The sequence below is a fragment of the Lutra lutra genome, chromosome 15 (genome assembly GCF_902655055.1).
Source record: "Lutra lutra chromosome 15, mLutLut1.2, whole genome shotgun sequence".
Taxonomy (NCBI): domain Eukaryota; kingdom Metazoa; phylum Chordata; class Mammalia; order Carnivora; family Mustelidae; genus Lutra; species Lutra lutra.
The window spans coordinates 4966289-4991788 of record NC_062292.1 but is presented as its reverse complement, the minus strand read 5'-3'; the positions used below and the strand labels follow the sequence as shown (position 1 = coordinate 4991788).

Here is a 25500-nt window from a genome sequence, read left to right as displayed (position 1 = left end):
CAAGTGCAAGGCATAATGATTATAATGAGGATATTAATTCATACTTTCTCTGATTTATGCTGTAATCATAAAAGTATTTTCCACTTTCCACAAACTGCTTCTCTTTGCAATATGCCTAATATTCACTTTCCATAAAATTAAGTTGATATATCATTTCATATTGTTGATATCAAAATAGACTTTCCCCCCTCCTTTCCTTGAATATCTGTTGAGTGGCTCCTAGGGAGCTCAGAGAGACCTATTTGCCTATAGAAGAAACAGAATCCTGCCTTAAACGTCCCCTCCCCTGCAACCCCATGGTCTCCAGTCCAGTGGGGGGTTTACTCTGTATCCAGTAAATATCTGTCAATCTGGACTTGACGTTATAAATCATTTCATCATTTATTTCCATGCTCAAGGGTAAGGAGTGCCCATCTATTGGTAGAATACTCTTACTTTCCAAGTTCTGAGTCCCACCCACCCCTGACCTCAAGGGAAGGAACAATCTATTTCAATCTATTCATTTCTTCATTCACACAAAAATTATGTAAGGGGAAAAGGAAAAGCAGAAGGAAGGGGGAAAAGTCAGGATACTCTTCTGCTTCTTCTCCGTTATGCTTAAAATTAATCATGTAAATGTTTACTAAATTTGCCTCAAGAGATGAGCTGAGAAAAAGATCGTAAGGCTGTCTAGCACAGTGTCTGATAAGGGGGATGCTCAATATTTATTAGAATGTAATGTACTAAAACCAGAGGATCTCACTCCTTTATTGCTACATGACCACCGTCCTGCTTTCTTCTTTTCTCTTTTTCATCTCAGGAAGTGTCTGGATGCGCCTTTATACACACGCGTCTATCTGTCCGACGGTTCAGCGCTTAGTTACCCAGGGACGAGCAGACGAGCAATTAAGACCGACGTTTTCCTCAAATCTCTTCTATGGTCTAAGAGACGCCTCAGGGAAGGGACAGAGGAACTCCTACATCAACGGATGATGATTTTTATCTCCATCAGTGACCCACAATTTGGTTACTGGTGCAATGAGAAATTAAGAAATTAGCACACTTGTATGACTGTCATTTCACAGTCACTCAAATCAGAACTGGAATGCCACAAAAACAACTCCCTGTTCGCCCAGAGAAAAAAAAGAAAGAAAGTAAAGGGGAAATTCAGATTAGTCACAGAGAAGTTCCCCCGCCTGCCTGCAGAAGCTGCGGTGTTAAAACTGAGAGAGTGCGTTGTGTTCTCTCAATCGCCTCTTCTCTCTGGCCCTGGGACCTCTGTGTATTTTCTGATTGATAAGCTCTGTTCTCCCTTCATCTCCTTCCTTGTGGAGAAGAGGTCAGTCTCCCTCAGGCTCCCCTTTGCCACAGTTTTCCTCTTCCTTGCATCCAAACCGTGAAGATGGAAGGGGTCCAACCCCTGGACGAGAATGTGGGAAGCGCACCAGGGCGAAGGCTCCAGAAGAACAAGCTATTGCTGGGGGCGGCCGTGATCCAGACGCTGGGGCTGCTCCTGTGTTTCACCTACATCTGCCTGCACTTCTATGCTTCCCAGGTAAGACGGATGCTCCCCTGAGCACCTTCCCCATCCCTCCCTCCCAGCTCATGCTGAGGCTGCTCCAGCAAGCTCCAGGCACTTGGAAATAATCTGGTGCCCAAACTGTTCATTGCCCCGCAGCCTGCCCCTCAGGGACTGTAGAGTGTGGCCAAACACCCTCCTGTCTCTCCTTTCCTTCCTTCTTTTCAGTAGGGGCAGTGCTGGGGCACAGTAGAGGTAGGTGGGGCAAGGGCATTGCTTCTGGTTTCTCCTCCTCCTCCTTCTCCTTGCCATGCAGGAAAATCTGGTATTGCTTTATGAGCTCTCACTCTGAAACCTGGAATCACTGATATACGTGCTTTAGCCAAATTCTGCTACTAAGCATCTGATCAGGGAATTTATGAAAAAGGAAATAAGAGAGGGACCTGTTCCACTTTCCCACTGTATTCATAAACCCCACAGGAGATTTGCCGTTGGAAGAATGCTGAAGGCACCGGTACTAAGTCCTTTCAATAGCTCATCTATGGGTTCTGAGGGCAGAGAGGCGTGTGTTCACGTGAGTGTCTGCATATGGCAAAGAACTGCCCTGATAACTTAATCAGAGATTGTTTTTTTCACTCTCTCTCTGCCAGTCACAACTTATAGACATCGCTTTGCCTTTTTCCAGTGCATTATGTAGTGGGTGATTATCTAACTATTTCTCCCACTTAATGAAGATGTTCTTTCTCCTTTTCCTTCTCTTTGTTCTGGTTCTTTCTACATTTTTTTTTCTTATTTACTTGTTCATATCTACAGACATTTTTTGGTCTTTAAGGATGTTTCAGCTGCAGGAGATTCCACTGAAGAGAAAATAAATCTAGAGTCTTCCCACATTCCCTTGGTGGGGCCAGTCTGAGAGTTCGTTTCCTTGGCAGGTCATTTTAGGTTACAAAGGCTCTCTCTGGTAAAGGTGAGACAAGGGGAACTTTAGTTTCTGATAGCCGTGTCAGAGACTGGGTACCTCAAATTAGACCAGGATAAGATAAGCAGAGTCCTAACCAATGCCTGGGCTTGTCTTTGTCTACAGGAAGTCGGGGTTTTTGGTGCACGGAGGCTGGTGGGAGTGCGGTTGTGATCAGTGTACCGCGGAGAGGGCTCATGTTCCTAAATTCCAAACGTGTAGCTGGTGTCGCGTCAGGTCTGCAGACCGGCGAGCACAACAACGTGCCAGCGCTCTCTTGGTCTTGTCACCTATCTCCTTCCCCGTGCAGAGCCCCTTGGATGAAATGAGTGTAGGCGATTGGGGGGGGGGGTGGGCAGAGGAGGAATGTGTCCATGGCAGGGTACCTAAGACCTAGACCGGAATTAGGCTTTTCTGAGAAGAAAACAAAGAGAATGACCCAAAATAGAACAGCTGAGTGCGTTCACCAGGTCTGGGAGCCCTGAGAGCGTTTTTTTCAGACAACCACAGTGCACATATTTCCTCACACTGTGGGGTGACAGAAAGACAGGGCAGACGACCCAGTCAAGACCCAACAGTTGCCCTGGGGCTCCGAGCAGGACAGGGGAAAAGGTGAAACAGAGAGCCAGCGGGTGGCGGTCCGCCGGAGACTGTGAATACCTAAGAGATGCTGAGAAGGAGAGAAGTCCTTTCTGGCAAGTCGCCCAGTGTCTCTGTGACAGAGCCTGGAGGGAAAGCTGACTGCGGGCTTCCAGGATGCTAGAATTCACTGAGCCCATCTCTGGGAGAGGATTAGCTTTCTCTGGTCCTGGCACAGAAATAGAAGCAAAGACACAGGAGGTATGTTAGATCCTTTTGCTCAAGAAATGTGCTCTCTTATACTTGCGGTACAAAATTTGGGGGACACAGATATTTGAAATTCTTCACTGCACATCACCTTTAATTTTTTTCTTATTTCTTAGCTAGACTGTCATAGCTAACGTCATTTATTGTACTGTTGTAGGACCCAGGGCAGCACAATAGGTCCTTACATGTCATCTCACGTAGTCTATTAAGGGGAAGGCTAGCATAGATGGGTCATGTGTGTTCGCCCAGGAATTTGATCAAATGGGGTGCTGGGGGCAGTTTGTGTGTGGGAGCGAGGGGTGTAGTGTAGCTGGTGGAAAGGGGACCTAGACTGGTAGCCTTCCTAAACTCGCTGATAAGATCGGAATTTTGGTTGAAGGAAGGGGTAGGTGGTGATATAAATCCAATGTCTATTTTACAAAACATAATATTCCAGTGATGTGTCTGAGGGGTGAAACTGAGCTTAAATGTTGATCATTTGTCCAGCTGAACTGGATCTCTTTCATTGTAGGAAAATGTATTTGGAGAATAATCGTGATTTTTCCTAATTTCCCAGATTTAATTTTTAGCTTTATAAAATAACTGCCTCCATGTAGAGCTCTGTAAAAAAACAATAATACAGATATAACTGTTAAACTGCATTTGACAGTGGACTTTCCCTTCAATGAAGTTTATTTAGTAAACTTTGTTTTCTCACAACTCTGCTAAGTTGTATTGACTTATGTGAAAAGCAGAAGTCTTCGTTTTTGAGATACTAGAAAAAAGATAGGTCTTACCCTTTCCTCCTTGTAACTTCCCTCTTTGGGCCTTGATTTACTCATTTTAACACAAGGCAGTTGGATCACATGATCAGAAAGAACTCTCCCAGCTCAATATGCTGTGAGTATGTAGTTTATATATATAAATTTATAGAACGGGTATGAGGATTTGAGAAATACAAAATGTAAGTAAATAGACCTTTGTGTCTAAGCTTATGAATTTCCTGCTTCTTAAGAAGGGACTGGAGGAAATAAATTTTGCACATGTATTTGTAATCTGTACCTACTTATATACCACATGCTTCTCTGCATCACCTGTTCTGGGCTAGGGAAATGTCTTATTTTGAAAGGGGGAAGAAGTGTCTGTCCTAGAAGTATATTGAGGATACAAGTTATAAAACTAAGTGTTTCTTCCACCAGAACCAATACACATTGTTTGGATATTTACTGGGACTGCCATTAAAGTAGGAGGCTCCCAGTTGTAGCTGTATTGTCAGCTGGGAACAATGGCAGAAAAGAGCTGACCTATAATGTGCAAAGCTTTTGTAAATTATATCCACGTGGGGCTCAGGGGGTTGGTTAAGCGTCTGCCTGCAGCTCAGGTCGTGATCCCAGGATCCTGGGATCGAGCCTCGCATTGGGCTCCCTGCTAGGTGGAGAGTCTGCTTCTCTCTCTCCCCACGAACCCCCCACCCCTGCTCGCTCTCTCTCTTGCTATCTCTCTCTCCTAAATAAATAAATAAAATCTTTAAAAAAAAATTATATCTGTGTGCCTTAGGGCTTTTGAAGCTTTCCCAAGGTTTGTACCACCTTTAATTTTAACGTAGCACTTAATATATATGAGGGCTTTTATTGATAATTCTTCAGCAAATCCCACAGTGAAAGGTTTATACTCTTACCACCAGTTAAACTGCTGGAAAGAACAGAGTGGGGATAGTTGGAAAGTGAGTTATCTCTTCTGTACCAGTGATGCCCAGAATTAGAACTCATAGTTTTCCAACCAAGGTTCAGGCAGTAACTTGGATTTTTTTTATTCGTATCAATTAGGAAGAAAAAGAGGTATTTTTGCCTGAAGAAATCTTGTCTCAGATTAACTCAGTTTAAATGTGTTCCCATGTAAATGAACACATTTTTTAGAAATTCTTTTTTTAAATGACAGACATGCAAATAAGTGATTTCCAATACATCTGAGTTTGCATTGCATAAGCAATTCTGTGGGAGTGAAAAAGAAACGTCTGAAGTGTTGAACTAAACTTGTCATTAATTATTTTCAGGTCTTCAGGGGAAGTACTAATAAAAAACACAAGAGAATCTTTGGATTTTTGCGCAGGCATTGGACATAGTCTATTTACAGATAAAACCCCAGAAACTCAGAGATAGTAGAAGCTGGGGGAGCAGCTAGTGCTTCAGCTAACACTAGAAGGAGGAGTGGAAATTCTTTCAATGGACAAGACAGATGGTGGCCTTGGACAGGGGCAGAAGGCTTCCTCGGTAGAACCGCAATTTGTTCAGAGTGGTTGAAGTTGAGTGTTCATAGGGTAAGTGGCAAAAGGTGAGGCTGAAAACCTAGGCGGGGGCAGATCACAAAAGGTCTTGTGACTCATGCTAAAGGAGCACACTTCCCTCTACTCTATGCAAAAGAGAATACAGGACAAATTACTAAAATTGTTGCTTCTCCAAATTTCGCTTCTCTCCTGTGGTCTACCTATTGGCAAGTGAGAGAGTGAGTCACATCTCTTGCAGCACTAGGGGGCACCACAGGAAAACTAACCATGCTCGGCTTCCCGTTTTCTGCCAGAGCGCCTGCTCTTTTCCTGAGCGCTCCGGATGACCGGATTAGAAAGCTTTTCTCAGGAACCAAGTGCTGATCCACGTGTGAGAGGATGAACACGTTGGGGGGCCCGATGTGGTTCACTATTTACACAGCGATCGATGACAAATGTAGATACATGTTCTGACCCATGTACTCAAAATAGGACAGAGTAATGTGGCCGGAGATCAGGCTGGAAAATGCCACATATGTATACGGATATAGAAACACACACACACACACACACACACACACACACACACACACACACACACAGGAGATTTGGGAAGTGAGCAAAAGGGTCTGAGTATAGACCCAGGAGTGTAATCTCCCAGTTCCTTTTCTCTGATCTCAGCCCCTAGCTACTAGCACAGAGTAGACCCAGCCTTGCCCAGGGCTGCCCAACCCTGCCCTTCCAATTCTACTTCTTCTAAGAGCAATTACTCTCGTGCCCTTTACTCTTAGAGAAACTGAAGTTTTCCACCCTTTTCAGGGATTCTTTACTCATGGAAAACGAATGTTAAACTGGAGGTAGCTAGGTTAGGGGAACCATGTACGATGTTTTTATGTTATGTTTAGTGAGTTAAAGGAAACAAGAGAAATACAGAGTAGAAAGGTTGTTCCCCAGTCACAGGTGAAGCTTGTGGTCCTGGCTTCCTATAGCTTGTGTGTTGTCTGAAGTCATCATACTTTTGATATCCATACTTTTTCAAGTGAAAGAATGAAAACACTTCCTTATAGGACAAAACAAAACTTCTCAAACTTCTGAAGGAGCTGTTGGGGTATAGATGACAGTGTGCTGAACCAGGAACCAGACGACTTGTCCAGTCCAGCCTTCCAACTCCATGACCCTGGGTAAATTCTGTGACATTCCCAGAGCATCCATTTAATCATTTCCAAAGCTGGAACTTGGCTTCTGTGAGGAGCGAATGCTGCGGTATCGAGCTCTGCAAATGCCGAGTCTATGATTATTCCTGGACTTGCTTCCACAGCCAGAGCACCACTAAAATATCTACTTTGTGGCACTTCTACACCTGGACAAACACCCCATAACTCAAACCTCGGAAACCATATCATAGGCAAGGTTAACCTTAACTTCACGAAGCTTGACTTTGCTACTGAAATTTATACGATTAAAAACAAACAAATCCTTGTAATAATTCTAGCATTTTTGAACGTAGATTTCTAAGAGCTCATGACTGTGTTAGAGAGGAAAGGAAGGATGAAGGGGAGAATTTATGAAGGTATATGGTGTTATTAGGGTTAGTGGCTGACAGTGGTTCAGAGACCTAACTTACACACTTAGAACATGGCCTATCCCATCCCCCCCAGCCCCGGTCTGATGTATTTCATTCCTTTCTCCAATGACTTGGTTGCCGAAATGGGTAGAAAATTATGTCTAGAAAAGGCATGTTGTCTTGTTCACAATACTGAAAACACTGGGGATCTGATTAGCGTAATTAAAAATTATTTTTCCTTTCAGCAGACCTTCATTCTAAAATGTACCTTAGGTGGGTTGTAAATTTGTAGAAATTTGTCTACCTTTGCTAACGTGTAAATGGTACTTAAGAACATACTCTGACAGAAAAATAAACGAACACTCAAGCTTAATGCTCACAACACTAATGTAATAAGTGCCTGTGGATAGAAAACTATAGCCAAAGCGTTGCCCTGTATCTGTGGAGAAGGGAGAGTCCCGTGCGTAGATGATGGACCCTCAGGGCTGGGCTTCTCTGAAGCCAGAGCTAGGGCACGGGCCTAGAGAACCACAGAAACCATCAAAGATCTGGATGAAAACGACAGTATCACAAAACACAAGCAAGCAGCACGACAGACATTGAGGGCAAACTTAAAAACCTGTTGGGTTATAAAGTAAGTTGTAAAACACATTTTATAGTTCAGTGATACAAAATATATTTTGAATTACTTGTGTGTTGGGTGCCTAATGTTTTCAGCTTCCAACGCCCTGAAAGTTCGTAACTTGACTAGATACTTCGTATCTGATGAAGACTGGGAACTCAAAGCTCTTTTGGGTGGATAACGGATGGGTGTCACTCCTGCTGTTACTTGCAATAACAGCCCCTCATCTTGCAGATTTTTCCCCTACTTTTGTCCTCTCTAATTCATTACAACTTTGGAGGAAGTTAGGTGTTTTTGCAATGAGGAAATTTGAGGCATGAGAGACTTTCCTAGGTTTATGTAGAAAAGTCAGGGTTAGAAATTAAGAATGGAGGGGCAGGGCGCCTGGGTGGCTCAGTCGGTTTAGCATCTGCCTTTGGCTCAGGTCATGATCTCAGGGTCCTGGGGTTGAGCCCCACATTCGAGTCCCTCCGCATCTGGCTTCCTGCTCGGTGGGGAGTCTGCTTCTCCCTCTGCATCTGCCTCTCTACCTGCTTGTGTTCGCTCTCTCTCTCTCAAATAAATAAATAAAATGTAAAAAAAAAAAAAAAGAAAAGAAATTAAGACTAGGTCTAAATTCTAGTCCTGGTCATGACTCCATGACCCTAAGCTTTAAATATTTTGTCTGCCTGTTTTAAAATTTGTTTCCTTTTCTGACATCAGTAGTTTTTGAAGAAAAATTAAGGGAACGATTTACAACCTGGTATCGAGGAAGAAGATTCTTTTTCAGAGGAGAGTTAAATCTACTTATGCAGATGTTGATAACATGACCAATGAAGCTTTCCAGTCACATAATAACTTACAGGTTATTTTTATAAGTTGGAGTATTGCATATGTGGTCTATTTACAGTTTGGGCACTAACTCATTATTTCTCTGAGCCTTATTTTCTCTCTTTCATTGATATTTTTTTAAAAATAATGAGATTCAACTGCATAATCTCCCTGCGCCTTTTTAGTCCATCACACTCTGAATTGAAGATTTACTTTAATGTGAAAGTGTGATTTGTTCACTATTTCAAATACCTATTCAACAATGTATTTGTTTTGTAGGGTGGCCATAGTAAATTACCATCACCTAGGTGTCTTTTTTTTTTAATTTTATTTTTTATAAACATATATTTTTATCCCCAGGGGTACAGGTCTGTGAATCGCCAGGTTTACACACTTCACAGCACTCACCATAGCACACACCTAGGTGTCTTAACAGAAATTTGTTCTCTCACAGTTCTGGAGGGTAGAAGTCCAAAATCAAAGTGCTGGCAGGGCCATTCTCCCTGTGCAGGCTCTCGAGAAGACTCCCTCCTTGGCTCTTTCTAGCTTCCAGTGGCTCCTAGCGGTCGCTGGTGTTTCTCGGCTTGTAGTTGTGTGACCCCAAGCTCTGCCTCCCTTTTTGCTTGATCACCTCCTTGTGTGTATCACCGTGTCCTCTCTTCTTGCTTGAAGGACACCAGTCATACTGAATTTAGGGTCCGCCCGAATCTAGTTGGCCTCATGTTAACTTAATTAACTACACCTGCGAAGACCCTATTTCCAAATGGAGTCACTTTCTGAGGTGCCAGGTGGACACGAACGTGGGGCACTTGTTCGACTCATCACGAACTACTTGTTTGCTTACTTGTTTAGCAATGTCTTCGGGGGGACGGTTACCTGTCAGACGCAGAGGAAGCGGTGGTTTGCAGCTGCGGTCTTCCTTGCCCTCCCAGATTTCCCGACAGGGCGGGGAGGCGCGAGGGTTAAAGAAACAGTCGCACCGTGTGTGAGAAGCACTGGATAACCAAGTGGGGCATAGGAAGAAATTTCAGAGAAAGTTACCTACCTGCTTCGACGCCTGGTTTCTTGACTGCGATTACAAAGCAAGCATACTTTTCTTTTGCCTTAGGTGTTTGTTTCTCTACCACTCATTATCAGAAAGTCTTTCGTTTTCTTTTTTTAAAAATTTTTTCATTTAAGTGTAGTTGGCCCACAATGTCACATTCATTTAGGTGTACCTCATAGTGACTCAACTTCTCTATACATTTGCTAGGCCCTCCACCTGTCCCCAAACAATGCGACTACAGTATCACTGACTACCTTCCCTACGCTGTGCCTTTTAGTCCACTGACTTATTCATTCCGTAACTGGAAGCCGGGTCCTCCTACTCCCTTTCACCCATTTTTCCCATCCCCCTACATCCATCAACTTGTTCTCTGTATTCATCGCTCTGATTCTGCTTGTGTTTATTCATTTTTTTTTTAGATTCCACATACAAGTGAAATCATATGGTATTTGTCTTTCTCTGCCCGACTTATTTCACTTAGTGTAATACTCTCTAGGTGTATCCATGTCCTTTTATTTAAAAGATTTTATTTATTTATTTGAAAGGGAGAGAGAGAGAAAACACAGAGGGAGAGTGAGACAGAGAAGCAGACTCCCCAGTGAGAAGAGAGCCCGAGGCGGGGCTCAATTCCAGGACCCGGAGATCATGACCTGAGCTAAAGGCAGAGTAAGCCACACAGGGGTCCCAGATTTTATCCTTTTTATGGTGACATAATATTCCACTATCTACATCTATGCCAATGCTTGTGATTCTATCTATTATCTATCCATCCATCTATCTATCCATCTACCTATCTTCATACCAGACCTTAAGAAGGCTTTAAAATTTCATTGTCATTGTCACCACCATCAACATCCCACTGATGATTTTTACCAGCCACCAATCTCAGTTTGCACCAGAATACAGGTTGAGGATCATTTAGGCTCATGCAAGTGAGGCTAAGAGCTTCACTGCACAGCCAGCACTAGAGATATTTTTGATTGTTCACTAAGCATCAGAGGGAGCCACTTGGGGAGGAGGCCTGCTGTTTTTATTACAGTAGAAGGATTTACGGTGTTGAAAAGATCTTCTCTTCAAAAGGTCTTCTTATCACCCAATCTCTTGGGATTTCTCTTTTGAATGTTGTGATTGGCCTGCTCTGGGACATGGAAGTGTCTGTAGACATTGCTTAGTCCGTCCATAGTGTGAATAAGTACTTTTTATTCTATACCGTTCATTCTACCAGTTTAACTGAGGTTGGACATCAAGATGAGGAAATTAGAAACTGAGGAAGGGAAAGGACTTGTTCTGGCTTAAGACAAGACCCAGGTGTTCCTATTCCCAGATCAATGCCTTATCTGCTCTACTAGGTCGCCCTCCCAAAGCAACGGTCCTTGCTTTTTGTACAGCAAGTGATATGGGGAATGAGTGACCTCAAATAGAAGGAGATTGATTGTAATAATTTTGCAACTCCCTTTGTACTCAAGGATGAATAGGGCCATTTCCAAAAAACCTTGAGCAATGTATAGAGTTGGCTAGAGCCCGTGTCCGATATTATGTGATTATGGAGTCTCATGCTAAGGTCTGGGCATTGTCTAAGGGGATAAGTTCCACCTTAGCTCAGCAAACATTTATTGATAAGCCATTATGTCTGAGGCATGGTAAGACTTATGAAAATGCAGCTGGTACATTGTAAACGGACCCTTCCAGCTGCTTAGAGACTAAGCTGCTAACAAGGATATTATAGTGGAGACTTAACTCTGTCACTGTGGTGAGGAAGGGAGCTCTTGGAAATGAGATCCCTCTGTCAGTGTACTCTGAGGACTTTCCAGTGTGGAAAGGGAAACCCAGATACAAGGAAATCTTTCCCTTGAGGATATAAAGAATTGGTCGCGTTAGGTCAATCAGATAATTGTGAAAGTGTGCTCAGGTCACATGGATGCTTTTGCTTTTTCATTTGGTTGTTAACCTGAATACCTAGATTCCTCCCAGGCATTTGTTAATTGCTAAGCATTCAGGACCATGAAATCACAGTTTCTTTTCTCTGAGATAGAGAGGAGAGGGTTAGTAAGTGCCTCTTGGAGGGCTATCCATCACTAAGCAAACTTGACAGGAAGAGTGGAAGTGGTTAAAGAGGGCAGGCTACATTTAGAGTACGGCATGGGCTGTGTAGTAGAGAGAGGACAGCAAAAAGGCGCCGGCGGCCATGGGAACGCAGAAAGAGAGTGTTTGGATGACAATTAAAATGGCTTTTCTTTGTGTTCATTAAAGCACAAAAGCCTATTCAAAGAGGTTTTCAAAGTCACACATTTTCATCTTTAAAAAACATGGCTTTTGGAATAAGTTTTTCTGAATGGAGAAGCCTCTCTGGCCAAAGAACCAGTTTTTGCCCATTCTTCTCATGTTTTTTCCCCCTCTGAGTGATAAGAGGTGGGCCCCTCGCAAGGAGGCTGTTTCCACTGAGGACACATTAAGTGCACCAGGGTAAGAGTCTACTTTCCCAGCCTGTTGTAATGAGTGAAGTGTGGAAACTTCCATATTTTCAGAGGCTCCTTGCTACATATCCTGACAGCTTGCGAGGTTTTACTCTCAAGATCTCTCAGGTCTCTTCTCTTGACATGAAGGTTGGGAAAGGAGTGGCTCACATCCCAGTGGGGGTGGCGTGGTGAACTGGGGAGTCCCCTTCAGAGATCTGTTTCCCCACCGTCCAACACTGACGCACACCCCCGCGCACTCCCACATCGGATCTCAACACTATCCCAATACCGAGGGAGGAAGGGCAAGGCCCACACAGTGAATGCAGAGCCCACTTCCTGCTTCAACATTTGATGAGTGTCATTCCCTCTTGCCACAGACGCCCCTCTCGAGGACAATTGCCAAATGAGTACAAAGTTGGCAGCCTCATGCCACATCCCAATGAGTCAGAATTAGAAACTCACACTCCAAAGATGAGCTCTTTAAATAAGCGTCACCTTTTTGGGAACATGGTACATAGTGCCGGGTAAGCTCTAGACACCAGACATTTCCTCACCATGTTTTTGGACAAGTCAGTATGCAAGAGGCTGAGAGAGGCCAGGAAAGGACCAAATTCTGGCTCTTCTTTGTAGCACCTGCGTGCTGTCTACTTTATACTTATTCGCGGGCCCGCTGCTCCTTGCCAGGACAATTGTACCTAATCAGAGCTGAGTTAAAAGTTTTGCCAACCTGTACTATGCGGACAACCTTCTAGAATTGGCTGAAGAGCTTTTTTTTTTTCCCCCCTGAAGAACCTCTGGATATTTTGAGATATATCTGAATATTTTAACAACTATTTAAAACCTAATATGTTAGTCTTGATCAATACTGTTGATGAAAATAATTCAAATTAATCTTGGACCATCAGACATTATTTTCATAGGGCTTTTTCTCTCTCTCTCTCTTAAGATGGTATAGGATAAGAGAAGGGTTATTATCAGGAACTTGGAGTTCAACCAAACTCAAGTTAATACCTGTTTATTCGTGAGCAAGTTCTTAACAGCATTGATTCTCATTTTCCTATCTGCAAAACATGGGTAATTATTATTCATACTTACAAAGATTATTTTGCACAGCAAATGAGGTAATGAATCTGAGAAAGAATAACCTAGCGCACGGCATGTTGAATTTTTATTCTTTTTCTTGAATGCCAAGAATGGTCTCATTCCTAGACCTTCCTTCCATAGAATATCTTTTGCTTCGCTGGTTCCTTTTCCTCTTGCAAGGCCTCTGTCATGTCTTTCCTCCTTGAGCTGCCAAAGCCTGCAGTGATTTTTTCTTTTTTTTTTTTGTTCTCTGGAACCTTATGGGATATACTGTCTATTGACCGTTAGTAAAGGTTTTATGTAGAGGAAGGGTTTTGTTTCCTCAACTGGCATATAAGTTTGTCAAAATAAGAATTGTCTGTTCTCTTCCTCTCTGTTCCCAGAGTTGACTCTAATGCCTGCCATACAACAGATACTCTGTAATTGCTGATGCTGTGTCAAACCACCAAATAATATGGCAATCATATTATTCAATCAATTACTGAATAATTCAGTAGAAAAAACATTTCTTGTTTACAGCAAGGAGATGATTTCTTTTATACTCATGCTTCCGAGACCAGTTCATTCAAACACCAGGACTGGACTTTCTCTGATGCACTGGCCCTACATTCACCTTTGAGAATGACGTGGGCTCTTCAGACTTTCCAGATTGAAGAATCTTTATTCTACAGCTTGTTCTTATGTGGAAGCTCTCTGGGACCTTTGATATTTTCCTATTTCTTTTAGTATTTGGAGAGGATCTGAGGATTTTGCTTTTCATGATATAAAAAAGACCATGTTTATTTGCATGTGGGTAAAATAAGTATCTCTGATTGTTTTCTGGTAATCTTTCTCATGAAGCCCAGATCCTTTTCTTTGGGCTACAGAGAGCCAGAGAGCGAATATTTCAGGGATGTTGGTAGTCTTTATTCAGTATTTTATTAATTCCTTGATTCTGTCGTTATACATGAGGCTTGACTGATGTTGTACAGAATAAATTAAGAACGTGATATGGATCTTGTCTTCCATGTGCACCCAGGAATAATAGCTGACACTTGTCAACTGCTTTCACTGTTCCAGGCCACATACTGAAGACTCACAAAACATGAGCTCATTCAGTCTTCACAACAACGCTCTAAGATATAGATCTTACCATTTGTACTCTACAGATGAAAAAACTGAAAATCAGCAAGGTGGTACCGTTTACCAGGGTCACACACTTAAATAGTCTTGTAGAGCAGATGAGACTTCTATCCAGTGTAGAATGGAAGTCAGTAGAGTGTTTTTTATTTTTTTTTTAATTTTAGGATTCACTCTTGGTGTTGTACATTTTATGGGTTTTAACAATTGAATAATGGCATGCACCCACCATTACGGTATCACAAAGAATAGTCTCACTGCTCTGAAACTTCTTTACATATTCACCTCTCCCTCCCTTCTCCCTAACTCCTGGAAATTACTGATCTTTAACTGTCTCTGTGGTTTTGTCTTTTTCAGAATGTTTGATGCGTAGAATCATACAGTATGTAGCCCCTTCAGATTGGCTTCTTTCACTTAGTCATATGTATTTAAGATTCTTCCACCTCGGGACACCTGGGTGGCTCAGTGGGTTGAGCCTCTGCCTTGGGCTCAGGTCATGATCCCACAGTCCTGGGATCGAGCCCCGCATCGGGCTCTCTGCTCAGCGGGGAGCCTGCTTCCTCCTCTCTCTCTGCCTGCCTCTCTGTCTACTTGTGATCTCTCTGTCAAATAAATAAATAAAATCTTAAAAAGAAAAAAAAAGATACCTCCACCTCTTTTCATGGCTTGATGGCTTCCTTCTTTTTAGCGCTGAAAGACAGTGCAGTGGCTGGACGGGTCACAGTATGTTTACCCGTTCGCTTACTGAAGAACATCTTAGCTGCTTCCAGGTTCTAACAATGATGAACAAAACTGCTATAAACATCCATGTGAAGAGAGTGACTTTAAACACTTGCTGTGGGGGGTGCAGAAGCCAAAAATCAGGGACCTGATTTAGGCTTTGAGGGTGGTGATATTTTGATGAGTAGACGCAGCTGGAGGGACATTCTTGGCAGAGAGAATAAAGAAAGCGAGTATTTTTCAAATGCTCGCCAGACTAACTGTTGGGTGCGTTCACATGTTATCTTACTTAAACTTTACAATCATCTGAAATAGTCCAATAGTAATATTATGCCTTATTTTCACAGAGCTAAAAACTAATGATCAGAAATAGTATATAATGGTTCCAGACTGTTTTTCTGGAATAGAAAGGTGCCTAGCATGGCACTGGGAGGCTCTCCTCCAGAAGGGAGTGGGTCCACGCCCTGCCAGGTACTTTAGGATTTGTTGTTTTGAATCCCAACCACTGGCTGGAGACAAAATACAGGAGAACTGTGACCCTGGGCATGTTGATGGCTGGGCACAGACAGGTTGAGGGCAGGGATCTAACGAAAACTGGGACACAGAAGAAGAGATTGTTCATTTTTCCATGAGGACCTCCTGAACAGTGAAGCTATGAGTTTCCCTCCCTGGGGCTAGAGGGTGGGGTAATGCCATCTTCCACACCCTTTCCCCCAGCATGGCTGAACTTTAGCATGAAACACAGCACCTGCAGTAGAAGCTGGAGTTACTTTCACCAACCCTGTCCCTCTGCACCTCATGGGGCACCTTTATTAGGGCAGGTCTGTGAGCCAGCACAGTAGACCTCTCCATCAGAAGACCAACACAGGCCCCTACATGCACCAAGTCTCCTGATCATAGAATGCTCCAAAGCATCAGCTTCAGTCAATGGATATAGTCAATGTGCTAAATGGAAAAAATATGCAGGCAAGAATATTTTATCTAGCAAGGTTGTCTTTCAGAATAGAAGGAGATATAGTCTCTAAGACAATAAAGAACTAAAGGAGTTTGTGAACAGTAAACAGTTCTGCAAGAAATATTAAAGGGAGCAAGAGAGACCAAAAGCAACAAAGACTGGAAAGGAACAGATACAATTTATAGGAATAGTGATTTTACAGGTAATACAATGGCACTAAATTCATATCAATAATTACTCTGAATGTAAATGGACTCAATGTTCCAATCAACAGACATAAGGTATCAGAATGGATTAAAAAAAAAAGACCCATCAATATGCTGCTTATAAGAGACTCATTTTAGACCCCCAAACACCTCCAGATTGAAAGTGAGGGGGTGGAGAACCATCTATCATGCTAATGGACATCAAAAGGAAGCTGGACTAACCATACTTACATCAGACAAACTAGATTTTAAACCAAAGACCGTCATAAGAGATGAAGAAGGGCACTATATCATAATAAAGGGGTCTATCCAACAAGAATATCTAATAATTGTAAGTACTTATGTCCCCAAATTGGGAGCAGCTAAATATATAAATCAATTAATAACAAACTTAAAGAAACTCATTGATAATAATACAATAATAGCAGGGGTCTTTAATGTCCCACTTATAGCAATGGACAGATCATGTGAGCAGAAGCTCAACAAGGAAAGAATAGCTTTGAATGACACAGTGGATTAGATGGACATAACACTTAGAAGAATTAATACCTAATCTTCTGAAGCTGTTCCCAAAAATAGAAAGGGAAGGAAAACTTCCAAACTCATCCTAGGAAGCCAGGACATTTCTCCAAAGAAGGCATATGAATGGTTAACAGATACATGATACCACCTCACACCTGACAGAATGGTTAAAATTAACAACTCAGAAAACAACAGATGTTGGTAGGATGTGGAGAAAGGGGAACTCTTTTGCACAGCTGGTGGGGATGCAAACTGGTACAACCACCCTGGAAAACAGTATGGAGGTTCCTCAGAAAGTTAAAAAAAGAGCTACCCTATGACCCAGCAATTGTGCTACTAGGTATTTATCCCAAAGATACAAATGTAGTGACCAAAGGGGCACCTGCATCCCAATGTTTATAGCAACAATGTCCAAAATAGCCAAACTGTGGAAAGAGCCAATATGTCTATAGACGGATGAATGCATTAAGAAGATACGGTATGTACAATGGAATATTACTCAGCTATCAAAAAGAATGAAATCTTGCCATTTGCAAGAACATGGATAGAATTAGAGTATATTATGCCACACAAAATAAGTCGGTCAGAGAAAGACAAATATCACGATTTCACTCATATGTGGAATTCAAGGAACCAAACAGGTGAACATGGGGGAAGGGAAGGAAAAAAAAAAAACAAGCTAAAAACAGAGAGGGAGGCAAACCATAAAAGACTCATAATTAGAGGGAACAAACTGAACATTTCTGGAGGGGTGGTGGGTGGTAACTTGAATTAAAAAAAAAAGACTGTGCATAGTACTGTTTTGTATCAAAGAGAAAGAAAGAAAGAAAAAGAAAGAAAGAAAAGAAAAGAAAAGAAAAGAAAAGAAAAGAAAAGAAAAGAAAAAAGAATATATAAAGTTTCCAAATGCACAAAGCTAGGCAAGTCACAATTTCAACTGAGACTGACTCCTAAGTCTGTGATCTCTGTCCCATCCTACCTGGCTCTAGTCAAGAGCAAAAAGATTACAGAAAACAGCTGGTGAGAGCATAAGACACAGACAGGATATGTGTGGCTATAAAGCTTGACAAGGAGGTTGGAGCCAGGCCATGGCAGGTCTCGAACTGGGCACTGTGGAGGGGTTTCAGGGCAGTGGGGTAGTGAGTGTGAAGTAATCAAATATGGAGGATGAAGGAAAAAGTTGTAGAAGGGCAGGGAGCAAGAGAAAGGAAGGGACATCTTATTTTATTTCACAACATTGCCTGGATTTGATGGTATTGATGTAATGAGAGGCTTCTGAGAATCCATAAATGTCTAATACCGGGCAAGCTTCAAGAGAGGGAACAGGAAGGCTGAGTCTGGAGTTCTGTCAGATCTACCCTAGAGAGGAAGTCATGTGCACTTTCCTTCCTGCCTCTCAGCGTTGCGGTCTCAGAGAATGTCCTCTTGATGACTAACGACCCTGCTTCACCAGGGTACTTCAAAACGTTCAGAAATGTCTTTGATTTGCAGGGACCTTTTCGAGATTTTGCAGAGTCAGTCAAATTAAATCATGAGGACTTTTAGATCTGAGAGCTAGATGTAAGTTTGGATGAAGAGGCTTCCTGTTTTCCTCTTTTATTACAATTGACCTAGAATTACAACTTCTAAAAGCCAAATCTTGGACAGTTAATGCTGGAAGGGATGTCTGGAAGTTTTTAAAAATGAAAAAACTGACTTCTAGGGAAGTTATGAAATTTGCCCAAGATGCCTGTGAACCTGCCTGGCCGACCTTAGCACTGAGGTTGCCGTGTGCTGAGCCCTGTGCTCGGTGTGCTATTCCACACGCTGCTTCTGATTTTAATTACGTGGCCACTCATGCTGGGCCCAACCAGTTGGAGTAGTGGGGGGCTTGTATCTACCCAGGGGATTATGGGGATAGTGTAATATGCCCTTTGAGAGGCTCTCTTTCAGAACATTGCCTTAAGCAGGACGGACCCAGATTCCGGCATCACAAACAGATCACAGAGGGGACAGAACCATACCCCCTCAAGCTCTCATGTCATCCCAAGTCAACACCTCTATCCATGGGCTCACCACTGAATTTAAATGGCCTCTGGGGTTCACCCACTGGCAGGCTCAGAAAGGCTCTCTCTTCTTCCTAGGCTGCCTGCTGTTTCAGCTTGGTAAGGTTTGTGATTTGACATAGAAGGGAAGTAGGGGATTCCTCATCTGTGTGGGCAGTCCCAGTGGAATCCGCTTGACTGCGGCCACTGTGCGCCAGGAGAGTGGGAAGCTGGGATTCCACACCCCAGGGTATGAAAACAAATCCCTCCCCGTACCTTTGATCACAATGTCTTGCCAAAAATAACCTGTGAGGAGAGATGTTCTTGGCAGGAGTAATAGGTGGTGCTTTTTGGTTTTGGTTTTGTTTTTAATTTCCTTTTTTCGTGGGTAACACAGCGTATGGGGAAACATTTTAAAAATATGAAAAAGGAGATCATGAAAAGTAAGCGTCCTCCCACTTCTGACCTCAGGCTTCCAATTCCACTTCCCAGAGGCAACATTTATGAGCTGTCTTGTGGGTATTCCTTCAGATATAGTCAATGCCCATACATGCATTATTAATATTTTTTAACATGAATGGTGATATACTTTATATATGATTCTGCCTTTTTTTCCCACTTCATGTATTTTGGAATTTGCTCCGTATGGAACTGCTTTGTTCTTTTAGCCATTAGATTACTGTAGATATTTTATCTATCAGCTTTCTTTAGTATTTTACTTCTCTTTTGCTGCTGAGCACCCACTTGGTTCAAGTTAGGTTTTTCAAGTCATTAAACCGAAGAGGAAGAGACATTAGAAATGTATGCACTCAAATCTACTGAACTCTGCATGATTAGACCAGTTCCTATTGCCCGTACGACCTGAAAATACAACAGTCTTACTCCCAGGTTGCAGCGAAAGTACCAGCAGCCAGGAAGCTTCCGGAATTCACTCCCAGTACATTCTGCGGGCTTGTGGCCGTGTTGGATTGATTGGTCACAGCCTTGCTCATGAGGGGATCTCTGTGACTGAATGGATTTCTCAAGATGACTATTAAATGCTCCATTATCCAAAATGGGAAAATGGGGCTCAGAGAGCCAAAACAATATACCAGAGAAGAGTTTGGCAGAAGTGGAGACAGAGCTTAGATGCTTGCATGACAGAGCAGAATATTCCTAATTTACCTTAGGAGATGTTATAGAAAACAAGGGGGCGGTAGAAAGTCTGAGTCTAATCTTTGTAGAAAACACGAAGTGTCTTCTCAAGTCATTCCTTCTATAGTCCTGCATTTTTGCTTAATAGAATATGACTTGTCAATTTCATTTGTTTGCTTTTTTTTCTCCTAAAAACGTGTCCTTTTTCCTCCTTCAGGTGCCACCTCAGTATCCTCCAATTCAAAGTATCAGAGTACAATTTACCAGTAAGTATTGTTTAACTGATTCATGTTTTTAAAAGACTCTTCCTTCTAGTCTCTTAATTTCTTCCAAAAACAGAATCTCTCCTTACCCTTTGGGAAGCACAAAATCCTGCAATTGTTAGAGCCTGCATGCCATTTTCATTAGGTACATAGAAGGTGTATAGAGAAGACAAGAGAGTAATTAGTTACCAAATATGTGGTTGTCACTGTATTGATCACATTATATGCCTCTCTTACTCCTTCCAGGAACCCTCTGAGTAGGAATTATTCTCATTTTTTTAGGAAAGAAAACTAAGGCTTCACTTCTTACAAGGCTGTCTGACCGTATGACTTACCATTTCCCACTAAATCAATTACAGAACAAGATTTTGTCTTAAGGAGAGTGGAGGGGGCATGTCTTGGATATGAAGACAAGGTGATCTTCTAACTACCAGAAGAGCATTATTTGGATCCACGATTAATATTAGGACAATCACCAGGAGTTTCTATATGGATATTCATTTATTTATTATATTCTTCTGAGTCTGAAGGGAAGTATATCTTGCCTTCCACCAGCAACCCTCATTTTCAATTCAACTTAATTCCCCCGGGGCCTGGTGCAAAGGAATAATTAAATGAATTATGTCTGGTAGTGGAGACCTGTTCTTTCCTATCACTAAGGGTCATGGGAGAAAATGGGGAATCCGAGATGTGGTTGCTTGGCCATTCAGGATGATATTGTGAGGTAGGAATAAAAAAAATTTAGTCTTTTTGCTTTGCACTTGGAATGGCCCTATACAAAGCTACCAAAGCCTCCTTTACCCCCATTTTCTCCCCCCTGTGGTGGCAACTCTTCCCAAGGCATTTGCCAGGAAAAACTAGCAATAAGATAAAATGGAGAAGCTGGTCTGTGTTCCTGAGCTCTTTCTCTGGCATCTTACTGAGCAGAACTGAGCCCACAGACATTCTGGGCATAACGCTTACTAAGCTTAAGTGACTGCTGGCAAAGGCCAGTCATCCAGTCCCAAGGCATATGAAAAATTTGAATTTCACGGTCAGGTCGAGAGAGGATAGAGAAGCGGTAACAAGCTTGGTGTGAGGTGGTGTGCAGGATCTGGGCAAGGGGCCTCTTGCTACCCTTTGCCCTCGTCTATCTGTTGAAAAAGAAAGAAGGCACCGAAATGACCAGCCCTTCCTGGTTTTGAGAAATCGGGGAAACCTCGGAGTTCCATTTCCCGCCACTGGTCTGTTGTGCCTACTGCTGGCTGCTATGACCTCTCCGTTTCTGAATCCCATCTGCACCTGAACCTCTCTGGGCCACTAGTATTATTAGCTTTGCCTCTTCTTCCATTCCACAGGGGAAGCAGACTCCAACCCTCACTCAGAAACACAATGCTCTCTTACTTTCTTTCTTTTAAAAACCTCTCCCTATCACTTCCTCTTCACAAGTTTTTAGAAGGATTAGAAGGTTGCCCAGTGCTGTGCTCAGTAATCTTTTTTTTCCTTCTTACCCTCCCCTCCTTAGGGTGTGAGAATGAGAAAGGTTGCATCATCACATCCCCAAACAACGAAGAAACCATGAAGGTGCAAGACAATTCCATCATTATCAACTGTGACGGGTTTTACCTCGTCTCCCTGAAGGGCTACTTCTCTGAGGAGCTCAGCCTCAGCCTTTATTACCGTAAGGGTCGGAAACCTCTCTTCTCCCTGAGCAAGGTCACATCTGTTGACTCCATTGGAGTGGCTTATCTGGCTTTCAAGGACAAAGTCTACTTTAATGTGACTACTCACAGTGCCTCCTACAAAGACATTCAGGTGAATGGTGGGGAATTGATTCTCATTCATCAAAATCCTGGTGGATTCTGTGCCTACTGAGGACCCAAGGGCTGCTCCTGAGCCAGACACCAGAATGAACAACAAACCAGGGTTGGACAGGACTCTTGATTCTTCCTTGGGAGTGAAGACACTGTCCTAGCTTAGCCCCCATATATGGCCACATGGGATGTGACCAGAATCAAATCCCCCAACTCAGGGATATTTAAAACTTATTTTTACGTACCAATTAACTTTATTTATCCTTATGTCTTCTAAATCACCTACCCCTCATCCCTTATGATTGCTTCAAGCCCACTAGGCACCTGTACAAGAATGAGAAAATAGGTACCTCTTCCTCAAGGCACCTTCTATCTACTGGTCAGGAGACTGTCATAATAAACTTTCTTTATTGAAAAAGACACTCGACTACCATTTGCTGGACATTTGACATCTGGCTTTGTCAAAATGAAGAGGACCAAGGAAGGGGCTCTGAATCGGCCAAAGGTGGCGTGGACTCATGGTTGGCAGCCAAAACGGTCTCTCCAAGATGAAATTAGTTGCGGTTTGCGTAGTGTCTAATACCTCTGCCATTTGTTGGAATTCAAATGGAAGATCATCTTGAGAACAGCTGGAAGGACTTGAAGACAAACAGCTGAGAAATACTCTGCTCTGGGCTTTTTTTTTTTTTCCCTCTACCACTTTGCTTGCTTTCCCTGCCTCCATTGTTCTTAATAGAAATTTCCCTTCAAAGAATCATCCTGGTGATGTGATGCTGTGAAAAATCTAATCACTGATTTCAGGAAAACTGAGGGAGAGTTTTCTAAACTGGGAGAGTGAGATAATTTATTGTTGAGGGTTATCTTTATGGCATGGGAGAGCAGTGAAACTGGACAGCTCAGGGTAAAAGTCAGTCAGAATTTTGGCGGTCTGGAAAGGAAAGCACGTTCTTTGCCTCCGCCAACCAAACCAACACACGTGCATTTTCCTGCTTATGCTGAGACACGCACTCAGCCCTATTTTGTGTACATGTATACCGCATTGCTAGCTTCAAAAATGAAGCAGTTCTATTCTTGCCTGCAACTTTATGTCAAGATACTCAGAAGTTATTATAGTATATGAAAAACAATGATATCTGTAATATTGCATATGATCTAATACTGATAACTGAGACTAGAACGAACAATAATCAGCAATACCAATAAGGAAAATGATCCCTTTATTTTTAGTTTATATATCCCTCTTGATGCCTCAGGCTTATGGCACTGTGGACAAATTTCCAGACGATTTGTAAGTTCTCAAATTTTTGATGCAGCAAATGGTTATCTCCCATTTTAGACAGACTGCATAACATGACATAGACTCTTTCTGGATGATTCTGTGTCATCAAAGTGATTGTACTGTGCTGCAGTACAGTGATATCTCCAGGATCTCCAGAAAGGGAGAAGACAGTTTGCCCCATACTCAATGGTCTCAATTGCATTTGTATTTTTTCCTATTTAACATAGTTTTCCATCCCCTCTTAAGTGTTTATTTATAAGAGAAACTGTGCGTACGGTAAGAGCAACCGAGCTCTGAGTAGCTGTCCAGGCGCTTTCCTAACCGTAGTCATGGTCACGATCATAATCACAGGTAAACATTAGTGGAGGGTCTGCGGTGGGCCAGGCATTGGGCGAAATGCTTTACATGAATTGTTCTGAGCAAGATATTCCGTGATATTTGTCTTGATGACTCAGAGGATTGAAATATGTGTGTGTGTGTGTGTGTGTGTGTGTGTGTGTGTGTGTGTATTTGTTACTCACTATGGTTTTGGGAAGTTGAAGCTACTCAGAAGATGGTAACTAATAAGTAAATGTTTATGACTATAGATAATATTTAAGAAAATATATATTTACTTTTTAAAGGTTGGAATTTCTAACTATATTTCTCCTGAACATTCGCATTCCAGTGGGTTGTCTGTCTCTGCTGTCAGGGTTCTTCCTGACAGACGCCCACTCCCTTTAGGTACACGTGGCTTTGCCCTTCCCGTGGGGCCTCTTTTGGCTACGCAGGGATTTTTCTGTCATGTGCCAACTTTATTGCCCGCCCCCAACTTGAACCCATCAAAATATGCATTTTGCCTTTCAGTCATTTCTCCAGAAAGATAATTAAACCTTCTTTCCGCACGGCGAAGTTTTGTGGAAGGAGAACGGAGTGAGAAGTCAGGAGATTGAAAATCTAATTTGATTCAGTCTCTAATGAGCTAGGTGACCTCAGACAAGTAATTTCTCATTTTTGGATCCTGCTTTCCTCTCTTGTTAAGTGACTATTTTGGAATCTTATGCTCACAGTGCCAACTGTGAATGTTCATACTAAATGTCTAGGTACTGGTTGCTGTGAGTCAAGATGTCCAGCCTTCTCTCACCCTGTGTGGAATTTTGTTTTCTGAACCGTCTTCCCTCAGCCTTCTTGACCACTCTTTCAAGAGCAGTTCCAACTGTTACTTAGTACCTTTCTATTTAGAGGCTGGCATAAGGGATTCTAATCTTGATCCAAATCATAATTTGTTCTTAAGCATACTGGGCAGGTCCCCTATTTTAAGTCATAATGTTGTAGTTAGTGCTTCTCTGGCTCTCAGGAAGTATTAATATTGATATTAATAATATAGCTAATAATAATATTGATATTTACATGGAAGCAAATAAAGATTTCAGAATTCACTACTAGTTCAAGTGCTAGAGTTTTTATTTATCCTCTCTTCCTTTCCTTGTTTTTTTTTTTAAAGATTTATTTATTTTTAGAGAAAAAGAGTGAACGAGTGGGGGATGGGGAGTGGGGGGAAAGGGCAGAGAGAGAAAATCTCAAGCAGACTCCCCACTGGGCTCAGAGCTCATCGCAGGGCTTGGTTTCATGACCCTGAGATCATGACGGGAGCCAAAATTGAAGGTTGGACACTTAACCAACTTAGGCACCCAGGCACCCCTTCCTTTCCTTGTTCTGATCAGCTAATTCCCTGATGAGGGAAGGATAGGGCAAGTATTCTGATTTCCTATCTGCCTCCAATTTTGGCCATCAGAACTATGACCAGGGCATAGTCGAGCTGCCAAACTCCACTTCTGCTTTTCATTCACTTCAAGTGAATGAAAACATTCACTTGAAGTCCTCAGGGCTCCTCTTCATGGTTCAAAAGACCAATTTTTTTTTTTAAGATTGTATTTATTTATTTGACAGAGAGAGAGAGAGATCACAAGTAGGCAGAGAGTCAGGCGAGGGTGGAGGGGGGAAGCAGACTCCCTGCTGAGCAGAGAGCATGATGCGGGGCTCGATCCCAGGACCCTGGGCTCATGACCTGAGCCGAAGGCAGTGGCCTAATCCACTGAGCCACCCAGGTGCCCCTCAAAAGACCAATTTAAATACAACTCTACAATGAGGAATTCTTGCCTCATTTCCAAACCCGAGAAGATCTCTTAGAGTTACATGCCCTTTCCTTAGTAGTAATTACATCCTAATTACTCTCCTTATCTGTAAAGTGGGGGATATGAACACATACCTTATGGGTTATTCTGAGTATGAGAATACCTAGTATATTGCCTGAAATATATATGGTTGTTCTCAATACCTAATAACTCTTCATTTATAAAAGTCACTAACTCTACAAGGCAA

At 42.4% G+C, this 25500-nt stretch overlaps 1 protein-coding gene across 2 annotated transcripts; it reads left to right on the top strand.

Moving 5' to 3' along the window:
- The first annotated feature begins 1270 nt into the window (after nt 1-1270).
- On the top strand, nt 1271-24545 carry TNFSF4 (TNF superfamily member 4). Of its 2 annotated transcripts, none has more exons than XM_047705143.1 (3): nt 1271-1534; nt 20022-20070; nt 21572-24545. In XM_047705143.1, exons 1-3 carry the CDS (start codon nt 1382-1384, stop codon nt 21919-21921), a joined length of 552 nt encoding a protein of 183 aa, XP_047561099.1. In that variant the 5' UTR covers nt 1271-1381; the 3' UTR covers nt 21922-24545. The 2 variants fall into 2 exon arrangements, with proteins under 2 accessions (XP_047561099.1, XP_047561101.1); XM_047705145.1 differs by lacking the exon at nt 1271-1534 and adding an exon at nt 3017-3296.
- The last annotated feature ends 955 nt before the right edge of the window (nt 24546-25500 follow it).

Bases quoted from the DNA above. Each gene is read 5' to 3' on its own strand.
- TNFSF4 (XM_047705143.1), top strand. From the start codon at position 1,382: ATGGAAGGGGTCCAACCCCTGGACGAGAATGTGGGAAGCGCACCAGGG. The intron at 1,535-20,021 runs GTAAGACGGATG...TTCCTCCTTCAG, and splicing joins TGCACTTCTATGCTTCCCAG to GTGCCACCTCAGTATCCTCC. The intron at 20,071-21,571 runs GTAAGTATTGTT...TCCCCTCCTTAG, and splicing joins TATCAGAGTACAATTTACCA to GGTGTGAGAATGAGAAAGGT.